We start from the raw sequence: 17,447 nt of genomic DNA, 5'->3' as shown, positions 1-17,447 counted from the left end.
GCTCGTCACGCGTACGCGTCGGTGGGATCTGCACAGGGTCACGCGTATGCGTCAGTCACGCGTACACATTAGTGGTCGACATTCCTAGTCACGCGTACGCATCAGTCACGCGTACGCGTCGCTGGAAAACTGGCTTGATCACGCGTACGCTTCAGCCATGCACTCGCGTCGCTTCCTGCTTCTCAAATCTTCAAATTCTTGTGTTCCTTCCATTTTAGCATGCTTCCTCTTCATCCTCTATGCCATTTGTGCTTTATAAATCCTGTAATCACTTAACGCACATATCACAGCATCGAATGATAATAACAGAGGATTAAAAATTAGCGATTTAAAGGCTTAGGAAACATGTTTTCAATTATAGTACAAAATCAAGAAGAAAGCTTAAAAACATGTAATTTACATGAATACGTGTGAGAATAGTTGACAAAACCCACTCAATTCAGTCCAAAATATATCATAAAATAGTCGTTTATCAATGAGGGGCTAATGAGGGTTATAGGCACGCTCCAGCCTTATTACTATAAACGGAATAAGTATAACCATATATCGTTTATACTGTAAAGGAGATAAGATCCGTGTCATAACACCTGTACAAACATGATACGTGTAAATGTGCTCGTGTCTTATCTCATTTATAGTGCAAACGAGATATGACTGTACTCATTTTATTTACACTATAAACGAGATAAATAAAATTACAGAAATTGGTAAAAACTCTATAAATTACCTATTTCTGTAATTAAAATATTTATTTTATTTATTTAAAAAATTTATTTATTTAAAAAATTTATTTATTTAAGTATGTGATTAGATGATTATAGATTTTTGTCCAGGTGAATCATCTCAATAAAGAATAATTTGTTTAAGGTTAGAAAAAGAATTTAATTTTAATATATAAAATAATTTTACACATACATTTAATTAATTATTTTTATTTAGATTGTGTAAATAATTATCTAAAATAACGGATATAATTAGACGACTGTATAAAATATTTTATATTAATGGTACATCAAAATTAAATTCTAAAAAAATTAAATTTTATAAAATAATATTGTGTTAAAACTTAAAAGGAGTATTTTAGTAACTTCAAAAAAAAATTAGTTTTTTAAACATTTATGAAACGCAAAAGAAAATGTGAAACGGTGTCGTTCGGTTCGACACTGAAGAAAATTAGAGAAGTCATTTGAAGTCGAACCCTGGAGCAGCAGGAAGCTCTAAAGCCTAAACCTCAGAAAAATCTCCACTCTACTACCTTCCCCCTTCATCCCCCGCCGTCGTACCGTCGCCGTGACGGCCTTCTCCGCGTCGCATCTAGCCGCCGCATCCCGGCATTCTCCCAAAGCGCCGACTAACGTATTCATTTCTGTTCTCTGTATTCCTTTACGAAGAATGAATTAGTACATTTGCAAATTCTAACTTCTCGATTCCATTGCAGCTAAAACCCCAAACCAAACCATGCTCCGCCACGTCATACTCTCCAGATCCTCCTTCCACCTCCGGCGCTTCTCCCAGTCATCCGCCGCGGCGGTTCTCCACCATGAGTCACCGGAGGTGCAGCCGCTGACATACCTAGAAGGCTTTCCGAGACCGGACTCGAAATACGACGAGACGATACTCGCAATTCCTCGCGCGATTTCGGGGAAGAACATATCGGCGAAGGAACGGAAGGTTGGGCGCGTGCCTAGCATTGTGTTCGAGCAGGAGGACGGTCAGCATGGCGGCAACAAGCGCCTCATTTCCGTACGGACTAACCAGATCAGGAAGCTCGTCAACCAGCTTGGCCGCTCATTCTTTCTCTCCCGCCTCTTCGACCTCGAAGTCCGGTCGGAGTTCGAGAGCGGGGACGTTGTTGAGAAGGTTCGGGTTTTGCCCCGCAAGGTAAATTGATTTTAGTTTGGATTTTCTTTCTTTTGTGTGTGTATGAATATTAGTTGTTTGTTTTGGGTTGACGATGTATTTATGAGAAATCTTGTTACTGTCTTATACGATTAATGGAAAGGTATCCAGATTATTGTGATTTTGCAAATGTTTTAAGTGTCAGATTTGGTTGATCATTGTTTTGGATTGTCGAAAGAGTGGAGATTGTTGTTATATGTATGGAGTCCATGGACACAAATATACGCATTTGAACTCCTCTCAACCAAAAATACTATATATTATATGCCTGTGACCATCTTCAAAAATATAGGCTCCCTCGTAGTATAATCCTGACCTCAATTTTGACTTTTGTCCTCCAAGTATCGATAGCTTTGCAAATCTTTGGTTTTCTTTTTACCCATCATAGCAAGTTGTTTGTTTCCACATGTCAATATCATTTTGCTTCTGCTTGCTTTTGTTGATAATATCATTGACATATTATTGGTGAGTGTTCCACTTATGGATGTAGGAGTTGTAATTACTATATTTGCTTTAGAATATGTTCTTGATTAATTAAACTTTTTGAAATTGATGTCTGAAATGTATTTCTTTGTGTAGTGTAGGAAATGTGTTTTCTCTTTCATCTTTCTTTGATGGTATATGAAAATAGCTATCATTTTTCATTCTCTGATTGGTTTTAGTAAAATATAGCCTTCTTTTAAGTTATTGTGATTGTAAAAGCTTAATTATTTTGTTGAGATGTGATATGTAAGGCAGTTGAGCATTTGATAGTTGTGAGTTATCTCATCATGTTCTGTTTTACAGATACAGTTAAGTTTAAATTTGTTGCTATGTGCTGAACTTTTGTCTTTTGAAATTATCCCAGATTCATTTGCAGGCAGGCACAGATGCACCACTAAATGTCACTTTTCTAAGGGCTCCATCAAATGCTCTGTTGAAAGTTGAGGTTCCTCTTGTATTCCGAGGAGAAGATATATCCCCTGGACTGAAGAAAGGTTAGCACACATGGAATTCTTCTTGAAATCATATTTTAATTTTCTTCATAGAGTACATTTCGATATTAGCCTTTTAGCTCATCACATGACCACTTTGTTTACTACGTATTTGTGAAATTTTTAGGCTACTGAATGTTTAAATATTCTGTTGATTTTATTTTGTTTTTCTTTTTGCTTAAAGTGTAATATATTTATAAACTCAATTGTCTTTAACAAATTCTGTTGATGTTGTCTAAAGAGTTACACATGTTAGATGGTACATACAATGGATCTTAGTAATACTTTCATGTTCTGATTTCTATCTCATGACTAAACATTGCTTTATCTACATCACTTGTCACCGGCATATCTAAAGTTAACATTAGATTGCTGGTTTTGATATCTTGTTTGGGAAATGGTTTGATTAGCATCTGTTTCAATAGGCCAATATATGACATAACAGAATTTAGTGTTATATTTACTTTCCAAAATGAGTTCTCTTTTCCAAACTGAATCTGCCTGCACATCCATGCAATAGTCTATTAGGCTTACCATCTGGGATTTTAAATTATAGAGGTTTTTATAATTCCCCTTTATTTCTTTTTTGTGAATGACTCGTTATACATCTTTTTGACAATGTCAATTACTTGGTTTCTTGCTCTAGGCCTGTTAATTATGCAGCACTTAGTCAAAGTTAATCTTCAATAATCCCAACTAGTACTTAAAAGATAACTGCACACTTGGTTGAAAAGCTATTTTTATCCTCTGGATAATTCCAATTTCCCCCTTAGTTTGATTTGGGATTATTATTTGGTTAAAATTGTAGGAGGCAGCTGTTCTGTAATGAGAGGACCTGTTGAGATCATGATCTGATTTCTGTAACATGTGCAACTTTTAGATTAAAAGCAACAAATTAGTTTGCCATTGTTTAAGTCCCTGAAGTCTTTAAGACTTTTGTTTACAGAAGGGTATTTCTGTCAAGCAACTGAAGTTGTTAACAATAATATATTTAAACCCAGTATTCAATTTTACTGTTATGGAGTTAACTTTTTGGGAGTATATATGTTCTGCTTTGATAGTGCAAATCTAAAATGAATGGTCATTATTGTACATTTGTACACTTCTGACTTTTGTGCATCGCGACTAGTCAACCTACTTCTTTAACAGATAACATTTATGTGCCTATATGCACCATTCTTGGATATTATGTCATAAAATTATTAAAATAAATTTCTTATAGAAGAACAAAAGTGAGCATTATAAGCACTTCTTTAGCCTGAAAAGCAGCAACTGTAGAAGCTAGAGCATTGTGCACCTTTTGCATTTTATTTACTCTATTGTTCATAATGTTTTATTTTGCAGAGTATGATTAACCATTTTAAAATTTTTGGCAGGTGCTGCTTTGAATACCATCAAAAGGACCGTTAAGTTCCTATGTCCTGCTGACATTATCCCCCCATATATTGATGTGGATTTAAGCGAGTTGGATGTTGGCCAGAAGTTGGTTATGGGAGATCTTATTGTTCACCCTGCGCTAAAACTTATTCAGTCAAAAGATGAACCTGTTTGTAAAATTATGGGCCAAAGGGTTTCTGAACTACAAAAGAAAAAGTAAAGTGCATTTTGTCACCTTTTGGCAGGTATTACTGCTGCATTGAAGCATTTTATGGCTAACATGTATCATTTGCAGTTATCTTATTAGTGATTCTTGGCAGCATCATAGGAGATTGTTTGTTATAGTATTAAGATGTTAGGTTCTCTTCTGCCTCGTTTTTTTCGGCCCTACTGAGTTTTCATATTTCAATTCTCTGTTGTTTCTGCCGTTTCTTTTGGCAATAATGAAGATACGGGCAATGAGAATATGAAGTTGATCCATTGAGCTTTTAGTGTGCAATATAGATTTTTCTGCTTTTGGTTGTTCACTACAACCAAAGGGTTACCATTGACGTTTTCGTGTCCTCAATAAAGATGTCTGTCTATGCAAGATGTCTCTTTTCCAATTTTTACCCACCATAATTTGGAAATTGATTCTCTCAATTTTTTTTAACACTTGAGGAAATAAAGTGTGATCTATCACCGATAATTTTATAAGTGGGATCAAAAATAAATATGAGAGAGAGAACAATGAAGAGTTAGATTAAACAATGGACACCATTTAATTTTTTCTCCACTGGAAAGGATCTGTTTCCAATTTGATTTTCGCTTTGGTACCTATTTTATTTCTTCGTCGTTTCGTGCAAAATTCCTTCTAGCCATTTAGCACGGCTAAGTAGCAATTGAATCTTTTCTCAATAGGTGGGGAATTTTATGTAAACTTCTCAATTGAATCTGTATGTATCGATTAAATTTGTTTAATACATTACTTGACAAAGTATGGAAACTAAAAATGACTAATTCACTAAATAGACAAAGTATGGAAACTAAAAATGACTAATTCACTAAATAACGTAAAAATTGAAAGCAAATGATAGAGAAAGAAAAGGTAATTATAACACAAGTTTTTCTATTGAGTGTTTTTTCGGTATTCTTCTGAAATTTGAGGTTAAGTTATTCTTTCTCATGTATTATTGTATAATAGTTCTGTTTTACACATTCATAATTTAGAGGCAGAATTGGACTTGGATGTAGAGAAAATCATAACTCGTCTTTGGGAGCCTGTCAAAATTTTTGTTCACTCTAAAACTAGGACACATAATTTTCAGAAATAGAAAATAATTCCTTTTTCTCTAAAACTGTTCTCATAATCTCATTAAACGTATAAATATCAAGGCTCTTCTAAAATGAGAAAATTAGTAAAGTGATAAAATAAATAATTAGTCATTTTTAAAATAAGATAATCATATTCACATATTATAAAAGATAAATTTAATGGTAATTCATCACTTTATTATTTTACTCATCTCTTATAGTAATTTTTTTTCAACTTTTAGTAATTCAATTATACTTTTAGTCTTTTATACTTCTTCAACCAGAATCACACTTCACATTTGTTCATCACTCCAAATTGTTACCACTATTGTGGTTCTGGTTTTGATGGTCCCAAAACGTCTAGACTATTAAATGGTCCTAGTAACAAAATATGTTTTTTAAGTTTTTTAATAATTTTTAAATAATTTTTATTTAATTTTATTTATTAATTGACCCTACATATATTATTTAATTTTAAAATTTATCCTATATTTTATAAATTATTATTTTATTCTTTATGATATATTTTATCTTTAGAATTCTATTAAGTTCTATGAAGATCAATTTTGAAATCAATTTTATTTTAATTTGGAAGCCCTAATTTTATCTTTTTCAATCTTAAGATTACTAATTTCATATTCTAATCTACCATCAATTTGTTTCTCAGTTACCTAATTCTATAATTGTAATCGCGATGAGCCAAAAACTTGATACGATCGAATATTGGGAAGTGTACAAAATCGCTCCAAATAATACCACAATGAGTGGATATCATTTCCATGAGGATTAAAGGAATGAATCAAGCAACGTCTAATTAAATCTTCTAATTAGATCAATCAAACTTTAGTAGGAGGATGTGAATCTTGAAGTAGTGAGGAACAGTGAAGGAGAGTGTTTAATTGTGAATGAGAGAATGCTTATAAATTTGGAGAAGTAATCAATGAATGAGGCGTTAAAGGCTTCAGAAATGTTTAATTTTTAGAAGAAGTAATACTTATATTTTCTTACTTTGACTTATGCAAAAACACTTTCACAGCAAATCATATATAACCAAATTCCTATCTATTGTCAATTTAATTTCTCCTTAACTTATTTAATCGCCAATTCCTTGGTCCATTAATTTAAGAAAAAGAGGTTAAGCACAATTTTGATTTAAAGCTTCACAACTTTCAAAATACTATTCCTAGTCAAGTTGAAAATTATGAGAAATAATTTCAAACTAATTCCGACATTAAATTTTCCAAAGTAATAATAGAATCCAAATAGAATTATAATATTTTTCGATACTTCTAACCATTAAAGATGAAAAACGATATTCAATCTTGAAAAAATATTAATGCACTAATCAAAATAAAGAAAACATATACATTACGAATCCATAAAATAAAAAAAAACTCCTAACCCTTAATAAGAGAGATTTAATTACTCATGATAAAGAAAACAACCTAAAACTAATGAGGTGCTGGATGAATCCAGTATGATTTGATGATCAATCATTCCTCTATGAACTATACGTTCACTTATTTATGTTCTATTTCTAACTTAGAATTCAAATTCAAAAAATAAATCTAATCTTATCTTCTGAAGGATAAGATAAATAAAAATAACTGTTGAGTCTGAAAATGATCTTACAATTATTTGTGATGACAAACATTTAATTAATTGATTGATTCATTACTTGACTTAATATGTTATAAAGATTCAACTTTAAAATTAATATAATTGCTTATTTGGTATCAAAATTAGAAGAGATTGCTACCAGTATTGAAAAAGAAAACCTAATAAAGTTGGCAATTATGGACAACAACGGACAAATTTATGGACAGCTAATCACATTGCACGAGTTTTGAAATTGTTACGGACCACTACAAGTCCAGTCCAACTAGCCGCCGGGTCGGGGCACCACCTCTGACTCAGGCCCAAACTATCCCTCACAAGGAAAACCCAATGGGTCGGTCCCCAACGCCCGACCCAGCCGACGTCCGGCTTCACCACCTGCGTGATCCAGCACACCACGCCTAGCAAACCGGTTGGGTCAGCTTCCTCGAGGCAACACCCGAAGCCTCGACCCGAAGACCAGGACGACCAGCTCCTCCCACGTGGACAGGGACAGCTCACAAGCGTCTTGGCCAGTGGGCTAGGTCATCTTTGGGCCCGCTCAGCACTGTATATAAAGGGAGAGGTCAGCACTCCCCCCGAGGTACCTATCACCTTTCCTAATCTGGCTATCATTTCGTACGGACACTGACTTGATCGTCGGAGTGTCCTTGCAAGCGGCCACCCCCCTCTCTCGTCCGTCACACCACCAATTCCACCAGTCTCCAGCTATAGACCAAGAACCCGCTCCGCGTTACTTCAGGGTCTCACCCGCTCATCCCCTCGCAATCACCCAACCCGTCGAGCACCCGAGATCACCAGGTGACGAACATTGGCGCTGTCTGTAGGAACCCTGGAGCAGACATGGAGCGACTCCCCACTTCGGAGGAACTCCGAGAAGGAGGCGGGGCCCGCCTGAGTAGGGCGAGTTCGACAGTCCATGCCGGCGAACAGCCACGATCCTCCGTTCAGCCAAACCAACCAATCTACACCAAGACCCCTGAAAGATGTCCCTTCGGAGGAACGGGGGCCGACAGCGCCAAGATCATGCAAGAGCTCGGACACAGAGTACAAAACCTTGAGCGAGAGCTGGCAGCGAGGAGCCGATCCCACGGAGACATCAGCCACTCCCACGGCGACGTCAGCCAATCCCGCACCCGCACTCGCTCCCCCTCCCGAAGACACGAGAGCCGAGAAAGGAGCCTGACAAAGCACGACGAGGCGCATACATAGGCGACCTCCCGACCTACCCAGGGCAGGTCCGAGACCCGCGGGGAGTCCCAGAGAGGGAAAGCCAAGAAACAACAGGATCCCATCATCATGGGAGCCACTCCCTTCCAACCCTCAATCCTCAAGGTCCGGCTTCCGAAGAACTTCGACAAGCCGACGAACATGAGGTACGACGGGACTAAGGACCCTCAGGAGCACCTCACAGCTTTTGAAGAAAGAATGAACTTAGAAGGAGTAGGCGATGCGGTCAGATGCCGAGCATTCCCCGTAACGCTAGCCGGCCCAGCGATCCGATGGTTCAACGCCCTCCCACAAGGATCCATCACAGCTTTTGCAGACATTTCCCAAAGCTTCCTGGCTTGGTTCACGACGCGCATAGCCAAGGCAAAACACCCAATCAACTTACTAGGGGTTACCCAAAAACCCGGGGAGCCGACCAGGAAGTTCCTAGACAGATTCAATGATGAGTGCTTGGAGATCGACGGCCTTACGAACTCAGTCGCTAGTCTCTGCCTAACGAACGGCCTGCTAAACGAGGACTTTAGGAAGCACCTCACTACTAAGCATGTCTGTTCCATGCAAGAAATTCAAAACGTGGCCAAGGAATACATCAATGATGAGGAAGTGAGTCAGGTTGTAGCAGCCAACAAACGGCAGCTCCCAAACCCTTCAGCTCGGCAGGCCCCCCAGTTCGACAGATACAAGGAAGCTCCCAGGGACGGCACCCTAGCCAAGCAACCCCCACGGGTAGGAAGGTTCACAAATTACACGTCACTTACGATGCCCATAGTAGAGGTTTACCAACAAATTACAGACAAAGGAATCCTATCCAGACCTAGACCATTGAAAGAAAGAACGGGAGGCAACTAAAGCCTTTACTGCGATTATCACAAGGGATTTGGTCACAAAACCCAAGACTGCTTCGACCTCAAAGATGCCTTAGAGCAGGCCATCAGAGAAGGAAAGCTGAGTGAATTCTCCCGGCTCATCAGAGAACTGAGGAGACAAGAACGAGAGCGCTCTGAGGAAGATCGTAGCCGAACTGTCAAGCCAAGGCAAGAATCCATAGGGGATTCCAATAACCCCCAAACCTTTGTGGTCAACATCGTGGTCGGGCGCGACAGCCCTCCTAAATCCAAATCGGCAGCAAAAAAGGATACCCGGGTACTTTCCATCTCGACAGAAGGTCCCGTCGCCAGCAAAAGATCTCCCACGATATCCTTTGGTTTGGAAGATAAATGGTTTCACGACCTCCCCGAGAACCCCCCCCCCATAGTGGTTACTGTGATGGTCGGGACAGGATTAGTCAGACGAATCTTCGTCGACACGGGAGCTGATTCTAACATCCTATTCAGAAACGTGTTCGACGCCATGGGGCTCAAGGAGTCTGACCTCAAGAATCACCAGCACGGAGTCATGGGACTAAGCGATAACTACATTAAACCTGACGGGACGATCTCTCTCCCAATCTGCCTGGGAACCGGTGACACCAGAAAATCGGTTATGGCAGACTTTGTAGTCCTCAGAGACTCCACAGCCTACAATATCATCCTAGGGAGAAAGACCATCAACAAATTCTCAGCTATAATATGCACTAAGTTCCTGACAATGAAGTTCATAACGGACAAGGGAACAGTTGGCTCCATAAGGGAAGACCTAGAAACGGCGATCGCTTGCGACAGCGCCAGTCTCTCCTTAAGGAAAGAATGTAAGAGGGCAGCTGGCATGTTCTTGGCAGACCTGGACGTCATGATGGAGGATAAGCCGAAACCAGAACCAGAGGGGGACATGGAAAAGTTTCAGATAGGAAAGTCGGCAGATCAGTTTACCTTTGTAAACAGGAACCTGCCCCATGAACTCAAGGGCCCCCTCATGGAGGTTGTAAGGGAAAACGGCGACCTCTTTGCGTGGACACCATCAGACATGCCGGGACTGGATCCCGAGGTCATGTCCCACCGACTAGCCATAAAACCTGACGCCAAACCAGTAGCCCAGCGGCGAAGAAAAATGTCTCAAGAAAGGGCCGATGAAGTTGCCAAACAAACAGCCAGGTTGCTAGAAGCAAGATTCATCAAAGAACTCGAGTATTTAACATGACTGTCCAACGTCGTCCTAGTCAAAAAATCCAGCGGGAGATGGAGGATATGCGTTGATTATTCCGACCTGAACAAAGCATGCCCAAAAGACTCTTTCCCCCTCCCCAACATCGACACCTTGGTAGACTCGGCGGTAAGATATCATTTTCTCAGCTTCATGGATGCGTACTCTGGCTATAACCAGATCCCAATGCACCGACCTGACGAGGACAAAATGACATTCATAACGCCAGGAGGTACTTATTGCTACAAAGTAATGCCCTTTGGGCTAAAAAATGCAGGGGCCACCTATCAAAGACTAATGAGCAAAGTCTTCCATGACCTCATCGGCAAGACAGTAGAAGGATACGTCGACGACATCCTGGTGAAAATAGCAGAGCCGAACAGACTAATAGACGACCTCCAAGCTATCTTCAAAGCACTAAGAAAATTCAAAATGAGGCTCAACCCACTCAAATGCGCATTCGCCATGGAAGCAGGGAAATTCTTAGGGTTCATGATAACACAAAGAGGGGTAGAGGCCAACCCAGACAAATGCGAAGCCGTCCTCAAAATGACAAGCCCTGGGTGCGTCAAAGACGTGCAATGACTCACTGGGAAACTCACGGCTCTGTCCCAGTTCCTCGGTGCCTCGGCAGAAAGGGCCATCCCATTCTTCAACCTAATGAAGAAATGGATCACCTTCGAGTGGACCCCGGCGTGCGACGAAGCGTTCAGCCACTTCAAAAAGATACTCTCAGAACCTCCTGTACTCAGCAAGCCTAGAGAAAGGGAGCCCCTGTACTTATACCTAGCTGTAACCACACAAGCAACGACGGCAATCCTTGTCCGAGAAGAAGACAAGACTCAACGCCCAATATACTTCATCAGCAAAGTTCTCCAAGGGGCGGAGTTGAAGTATACCAAGTTGGAAAAGTTGGCCTACGCCCTACTGACCTCATCCAGAAGACTAAAGCAGTACTTCCAAGGGCACGTGGTCATCCTGAGAACCGACCAAGCCATTCGGCAAGTCCTCCAGAAACCCGACCTCGCGGGAAGAATGATAGCATGGGCAATAGAGCTGTCCCAATACGATTTGCAATACGAACCTAGGCAGGCAATCAAAGCCCAAGCCATGGCAGATTTCCTGGTAGAGGTCACAGGGGAGGCTCCCAACGTACCGAACACACGGTGGAAGCTCCACGTTGACGGAGCATCCAACCAAATGTCCGGATGGGTCGGGATCATTCTCGAAAACTCGGCAGGAGTAGCCTATGAACAATCAATCAAGTTCAACTTCCCAGTCTCCAACAACCAGGCAGAGTATGAGGCCCTGATAGGAGGGTTAATATTAGCCAAAGAGGTCGGAGCATCAAGGGTGGAAGTCAGTAGCGACTCACAGATCGTCACCTCTCAGATAAACGGCAGCTATCAAGCCAGGGATGCACTACTACAAAAATACCTGGAAAAGGTAAAGGAGCTATGCAAAAGCTTCGAGGAAGTCATAATTCAGCACGTCCCTAGAGAAAGAAACACCCGATCCGACCTCCTTTCCAAACTAGCAAGCACCAAACCCGGGACGGGAAACAGATCCTTAATCCAAGGGCTAGCAAATGAACCTGCAATCATCATGTGCGCAGCCCAGAAGCCGAATGAAAAGAGCAAAACTCTCGCGCGATCTAGAATTTTCACAAATATATTCGCGTTGTAAGTATAGCTTCTAGACCGACAAGAATTCCTTTCTTACAAAAGTTTTGGTTGTCACTTAAGCAAACCAAATAAAATTGATAATCGAGTATTTAAACCTCGGGTCGTCTTCTCAAGGAATTGCAGGGAGGTGTTCTTATTATTAGCTATGGAAAAGGTAGAATTTTGGGTATTTTAAAATAAAGAACAAGTAATTTAAATGGAAGGGAAAATAAATTAATAATTAATAAAACTCTTGGCAATGTATGAAAATTTGGAAGTCCTATCCTAGTTATCCTTATCGATGGTGATGGGAATTGAGTTTTAATCTCACTTAGTTAACCTTTACTAAAGCAAAGGAAAGTCAAGTGGACTAATTAGTTTGATCCTCAAGTCCTAGACAACTCCTAAGAAAGGACTAGAGTTATCGGAATTCAATTCAATTAGCAAAAATAACAATTATCAATCACGATGAGTTTGATAACTCAAGAGTCTCCAATTAATCAATTAAAGCCAAGAATATAAAAAGCTAAATAAGAATCATAAATCTGAAATACCTCAGTTTATATTAAATAAAGAAAATCCTAACATGAATGGTTCATAAGCTGATTTGGCAACATAAGTAATTAACAAATAAAAGCATTAAAGTATCTGAAAGTAAAAGAGAAATATAAAGTAAAAGGAATATTGAACCTGTGACTGAAGATGAATTAAACTAAACTAATAGAAATCCTAAAATCCTAAATCCTGAGAGAGAGGAGAGAACATCTCTCTCTAAAAACTACATCTAATCCTAAAATTATGAATTACGAATGTATGATCTCCTTTCTTAATTCCTCCATTCTCTGGCTTATATTCTGTGTTTCTGGATTCAGAATTAGGCTGAAAAAGGGTCCAGAAATCGCTGGGGGCGTTTTCTGCAGATTCTGGTGCGTGGTGTCTATCACGCATTCGCGTAGGTCACGCGTTCGCGTCATCTGGGAGTTTTCCTTGTCACGCGTTCGCTTCGGTCACGCGTACGCGTCATTTGCGTTCTGCTCAAGGCATGCGTCTGCGTCAGTTACGGTTCGCGTCGCTGCCTTTTTGCGTTAGGCACGCGGCCGCGTCGTCCATGCGTTCACGTCGTTGCCCTTTTCTTCAAAACTCCATTTTTGTGCTTTCCTTCCATTTTTGTATGTTTTCTTTCTGTCCTCTAAGCCATTCCTGCCTTAGGAGATCTGAAAATACTTAACACACAAATCACGGCATCGAATGGTAATAAAGGGTAATTAAAAATAAACATTTTTAAAGCATAGGAAACATGTTTTTTCACATATATCACATAATAAGGAAGGAAAAGTAAAACCATGCAATTTACATGAATAAGTGGGTGAGGGATTGAATAAATCACTTGAATTGAGCATAAAATACATCATAAAATATGGATCTGTGGCAGTGAGGAGCTGATCAGCTTTCTCCTGCGGGGTAAAGTGCTTTTCCCGCCAGGAGTCGTCATGCAAAATGTCAAGGATGGACATAGAGGATTCGCCTCTTTTCCTTTTTCCAGTGGTTGCTTTGCCTTTTCCTTTGTGTTGAGGGTCAGACATCCTGAAAAGCAGAAATTCCAGGATATAATTGAAGAACAAAAGCAGGAAAACAAGTAGGCAAATAGAATAATAGCAATATAAGCACAGAGTGGCAAAAGAGCAAGAGAAGCATGAAATGAGTTGAATATATGTGCAATTTGGATTGTATACGAGTGAAAAAGTCTGAAAAGAAAAAAAATGCAATCCAAAATATATGCTAAGCGGAATTCAAGTTAAATAGGAAAAACAAACATTATTCCCCGAGTTAGAAAGTTAAAGTGGTTAGTAGGTAAAAAGGAGGTTAGAAAGTGGAAAGCAGTGAGTTAGTAAAAAAAAAGTTAAAGTAGGGGGCATGATAATGGTTTCCTAGTTTACAATAAATTTCACAAGTTTAAAGAATAATCAACTCATAGTTAAGCAAGGATATCAGGTTATTGATGATAATTCATATAGATACAGGTGTAGCTAAAATTAAAATGAAATCATCAATAATACAATTTATTAACCAGCGAATCGAAAGGAATAAGAATGCGAGCCCGTGCATTCATGAATTGGTTTGGTTATAGCGAAGTAGTGCAAAATGGTAAGTTTCCAAACTCAATACATGAAAACAATTTGCAGAAAATTGGGCAGTATTCCGGCTAAAATTGGATGTTCCCGAGTAATAAACAGCAAGAAAAAAACAGTTCATATGAGATAAAAAAAAGTGTTGCAAAGAGTCACAAACAGTAGGAACAGTAAAGAACAGTCTAATATCAGCATGAAACATTAAGGAATAGCATATGAACAGTATGAATCATCACATCTAGATCAAAATTGCGAAATAGGTAAAACAAGTAACAAGAACAGCACAATTATCAGGCCTAAATCCACTAACCACATCCTAGCTACCTAACCACCAAGAATCCACTACAAACATGCATTTCTAACTATCCTAATTTGAACAAAATCAGAAAAATATGCAATCAACTACGGATGATAAGGAAATCGGTGTTCGACAGAACCTGGTATGTGTATGAACAGAGGTGAGGGCATGGAGATGGTGGTGGAGACGCGGCGGTGCTGGGAGGGTGGCGCGGCGGCGTTGTACGGTGGCGGCAAGGGTGGTTCGGTGGGGCTGGGTGGATGAGGGTTAAGGTTGGAAAAGGGGATGAAGGGGTAAGAGGGTAGGGTTGGAGGGGGGTTGGCCGGCAGTTCTGTATGGATGGCGCGGTGGTGGCGGCTCGGTGATGGGGGCGGCAATGGGTGAGAGGGGTGGAGGAAGAAGAGAAAGAAGAGAGGGGGTGTCGGTGGTGTGGTGCGGTGGTCGGCGGTGGTGGGCAGCTGGTGCGGTGGTGGTTGCAGAGGAGGGCGGCAGTGAGTGAGATGGGTGGAAGAGAGTGGTGGAGGAAGAAGGGAAAGAAGAGAAGGAGAGAGGGTGGGTTTCGGCGAGGGTGGTGCAGCGGTCGGGATGGCGGTGCGGTGGTCGGAGTGGCGGCTGGGAGTGGTGGTGGTTGGGTGGGGAGAAGAGAGAGTGCAGATGGGGGTTGGGAGGGAAAACGGTGATGCGGGGGGACTAGGGTTTCGCGTGGTTGGGGTTAGTGATTTTGAATCCACGCGAATGCGTGGAGCACGCGATCGCGTGACTAGGGTGAAATGGGTTCGACGCGGTCGCGTGATTGACGCAATCGCGTGGGTTGGGTAAAAGATGGGTGACGCGGACGCGTGAGGCACGCGACCGCATCACTGAAAATTGTGCTAGACGCACACTTCCAGCGTCGTTTCAGCGCAACTCTCTGTCTCCATTTAGGGGGGCCATAATATCCACGCGACGCGGACGCGTCGCTCACGCTTTCGCGTGGGATAAGTGTTTTGCAAGTGACGCATTCGCGTCAGGGACACGAACGCGTGGGCCATTTTGTGCTAAACGCACACCAGCCACACGATTCCAGCCCAACTTTCTGGGCGTTGGACCTTTACGCCGATTCCCTTCTCACGCCCACGCATGGCCTGCGCGCTCGCGTGGCGTGAATTTTTTTTTATGCAATTATGCAGTATGCAATATGCAGTGCTAATGTAGTTGCTATGAATACTTCTAGGTTCAATGAAAATAAAATAAAATAAAAACAAACAACACGAAATAAAATTGAAAAAGAAATGATCATACCATGGTGGGTTGTCTCCCACCTAGCACTTTTAGTTAAAGTCCTTAAGTTGGACATTTGATGAGCTTCCTGTTATGGTGGCTTGTGCTTAAATTCATCCAGAAATCTCCACCAATGTTTGGAATGCCAATAGCCTCCGGGGTCCCAAACTAGGCATGTAAAGCTTTTGAGCAGCTTCAAACAGATTCTCAGGCTCCCGGGGTGACGAATGTCAGAATAGATTCCAGGATCCCAAACTTTGCTTTTAAATCCGCCTTTGTCTTGATCTATATTCTTCCATTCGGGCGGTTTAGAAATTGTATTCTCACCAAGATGACCAAACGTCTTCCGAGACTCATTCAATTGAACTTGATACCAATCCTTGCACTTTAGATTGAAGTGTGGAACCTTACTGAATCTTGCTCACCGGCTTTGAGTACGAGCCAATTCCCTCTTACTCTTAAAGCCGCAGAGAGCTCTAAGCTGGCCATCTGTTTCAAGAAAACCATATTCAAGTGGAAAAGTAAAGATAAAGGTTAAGGATTGTTCCCACTTGAAGCTTGTATTAGGTGGTAATGGCCTTAGGATAGGTGTTTCTAGTGGTTCTGTAAGCTCTACTCCCTTGTATTCTTCTGTGAATTCCTCCACTTCTTTGCAAAATTCTTCAACTGCAACTGTGTCTTGATCAAAGCCTTCTATGTCTTCCTCGTCACTCAAGTCATAAGTTGGAGGTTGAGAGAAATCTACTTCGACATCATCTTCGTATTCACTTGGATAAGGTTCTTCAGGCTCAAGGAGTTCAGTTGCAGATGCAAGTTCATGACTAGGAGAGCTTGATTCATGATCATCACTGCCTAAGGAATCAATTTCTTGGTCTGTTCCGTCCAATTTTTCATAAGGTATATGCCTTGGAGGTTGTGCACTATCCTCCTTGGCATCAAATTCGAACTGCTCGGCGGAATCCTTTACAGTTTTCGATTCCCATGGAGGTTCAGCATCTCCTAAATCTTCAACCACTTCTTCCTCTACAACTATTATGGCTTCCTCCACTTGTTCCAATACAAAGCCATGCTCCTCATTGTCCACCGAAGTTTCTAGTGTCTCCTTCATGCTTCGCTTTTCTTTTGATTCTCCATATGTAGCCATGGGAGTACTTTGAGTGCTCAGATGTTGGGAAGCTAATTTATTTACTACCTCGGTCAAGGCAGTAGTGAGTTTCAATATGTCCCTTTGCATCTTCACTTGTCCTTGAAGAAGAACACGAAGGGTGTCATCCATTGGAGATTGGGGTGGATATGAGGGTTCATTGGTTGGGGGAGATGGTTCATAATAAGAATGTGGTGGTTCTTGGGAGTAATTGGATTGGAATTGTGGTGGATAAGGGTCATATGGTGGTGAATGGTGAAAAGAAACTTGTGAGTGTGGTGGTTCAAAGATATGTTGAGAGGGTGGTTCATAAGCACAGGGTGGAACTTGATGGTAACTACAACGGGATCCACTATATCTATTGCCTTGGCATGCATTGTAGAATGGTCGTCGTCTGTGATACTGTGGAGGGTGTTGTTACCTAAAGGGTTGATCAAGTCCTCGTGGCACCATCCATCTTTGGCTGTTCTGACCTTGATGCAT

The 17,447-nt window shown here is 40.8% G+C and overlaps 3 protein-coding genes across 3 annotated transcripts; all 3 read left to right on the top strand.

The window, feature by feature from the left end:
• Positions 1-1,112: 1,112 nt before the first annotated feature.
• LOC107604794 (Ribosomal protein L25/Gln-tRNA synthetase, anti-codon-binding domain-containing protein) lies at positions 1,113-4,730 on the top strand. Its single transcript, XM_016306485.3, has 4 exons — positions 1,113-1,356; positions 1,439-1,881; positions 2,747-2,876; positions 4,250-4,730. The coding sequence occupies exons 2-4, from the start codon at positions 1,459-1,461 to the stop codon at positions 4,468-4,470; spliced, it is 774 nt and encodes a 257-aa protein (XP_016161971.1). The 5' UTR covers positions 1,113-1,356; positions 1,439-1,458; the 3' UTR covers positions 4,471-4,730.
• A 3,729-nt stretch (positions 4,731-8,459) lies between these two features.
• LOC107647206 (uncharacterized) lies at positions 8,460-10,466 on the top strand. The gene is made up of 2 exons (XM_016351318.1): positions 8,460-9,164; positions 9,264-10,466. Exons 1-2 carry the CDS (start codon positions 8,460-8,462, stop codon positions 10,464-10,466), a joined length of 1,908 nt encoding a protein of 635 aa, XP_016206804.1.
• Positions 10,467-11,129: 663 nt separating this feature from the next.
• On the top strand, positions 11,130-15,240 carry LOC148562530 (uncharacterized). Its single transcript, XM_088490907.1, has 3 exons — positions 11,130-11,915; positions 14,649-14,702; positions 15,040-15,240. The coding sequence occupies exons 1-3, from the start codon at positions 11,130-11,132 to the stop codon at positions 15,238-15,240; spliced, it is 1,041 nt and encodes a 346-aa protein (XP_088347033.1).
• The last annotated feature ends 2,207 nt before the right edge of the window (positions 15,241-17,447 follow it).

Source organism: Arachis ipaensis, chromosome B6, assembly GCF_059453495.1.
Source record: "Arachis ipaensis isolate K30076 ecotype BB chromosome B6, ASM5945349v1, whole genome shotgun sequence".
NCBI lineage: Eukaryota > Viridiplantae > Streptophyta > Magnoliopsida > Fabales > Fabaceae > Arachis > Arachis ipaensis.
Note: the sequence above shows the minus strand (reverse complement) of the source record. Positions and strands in the feature narration are given on the sequence as shown.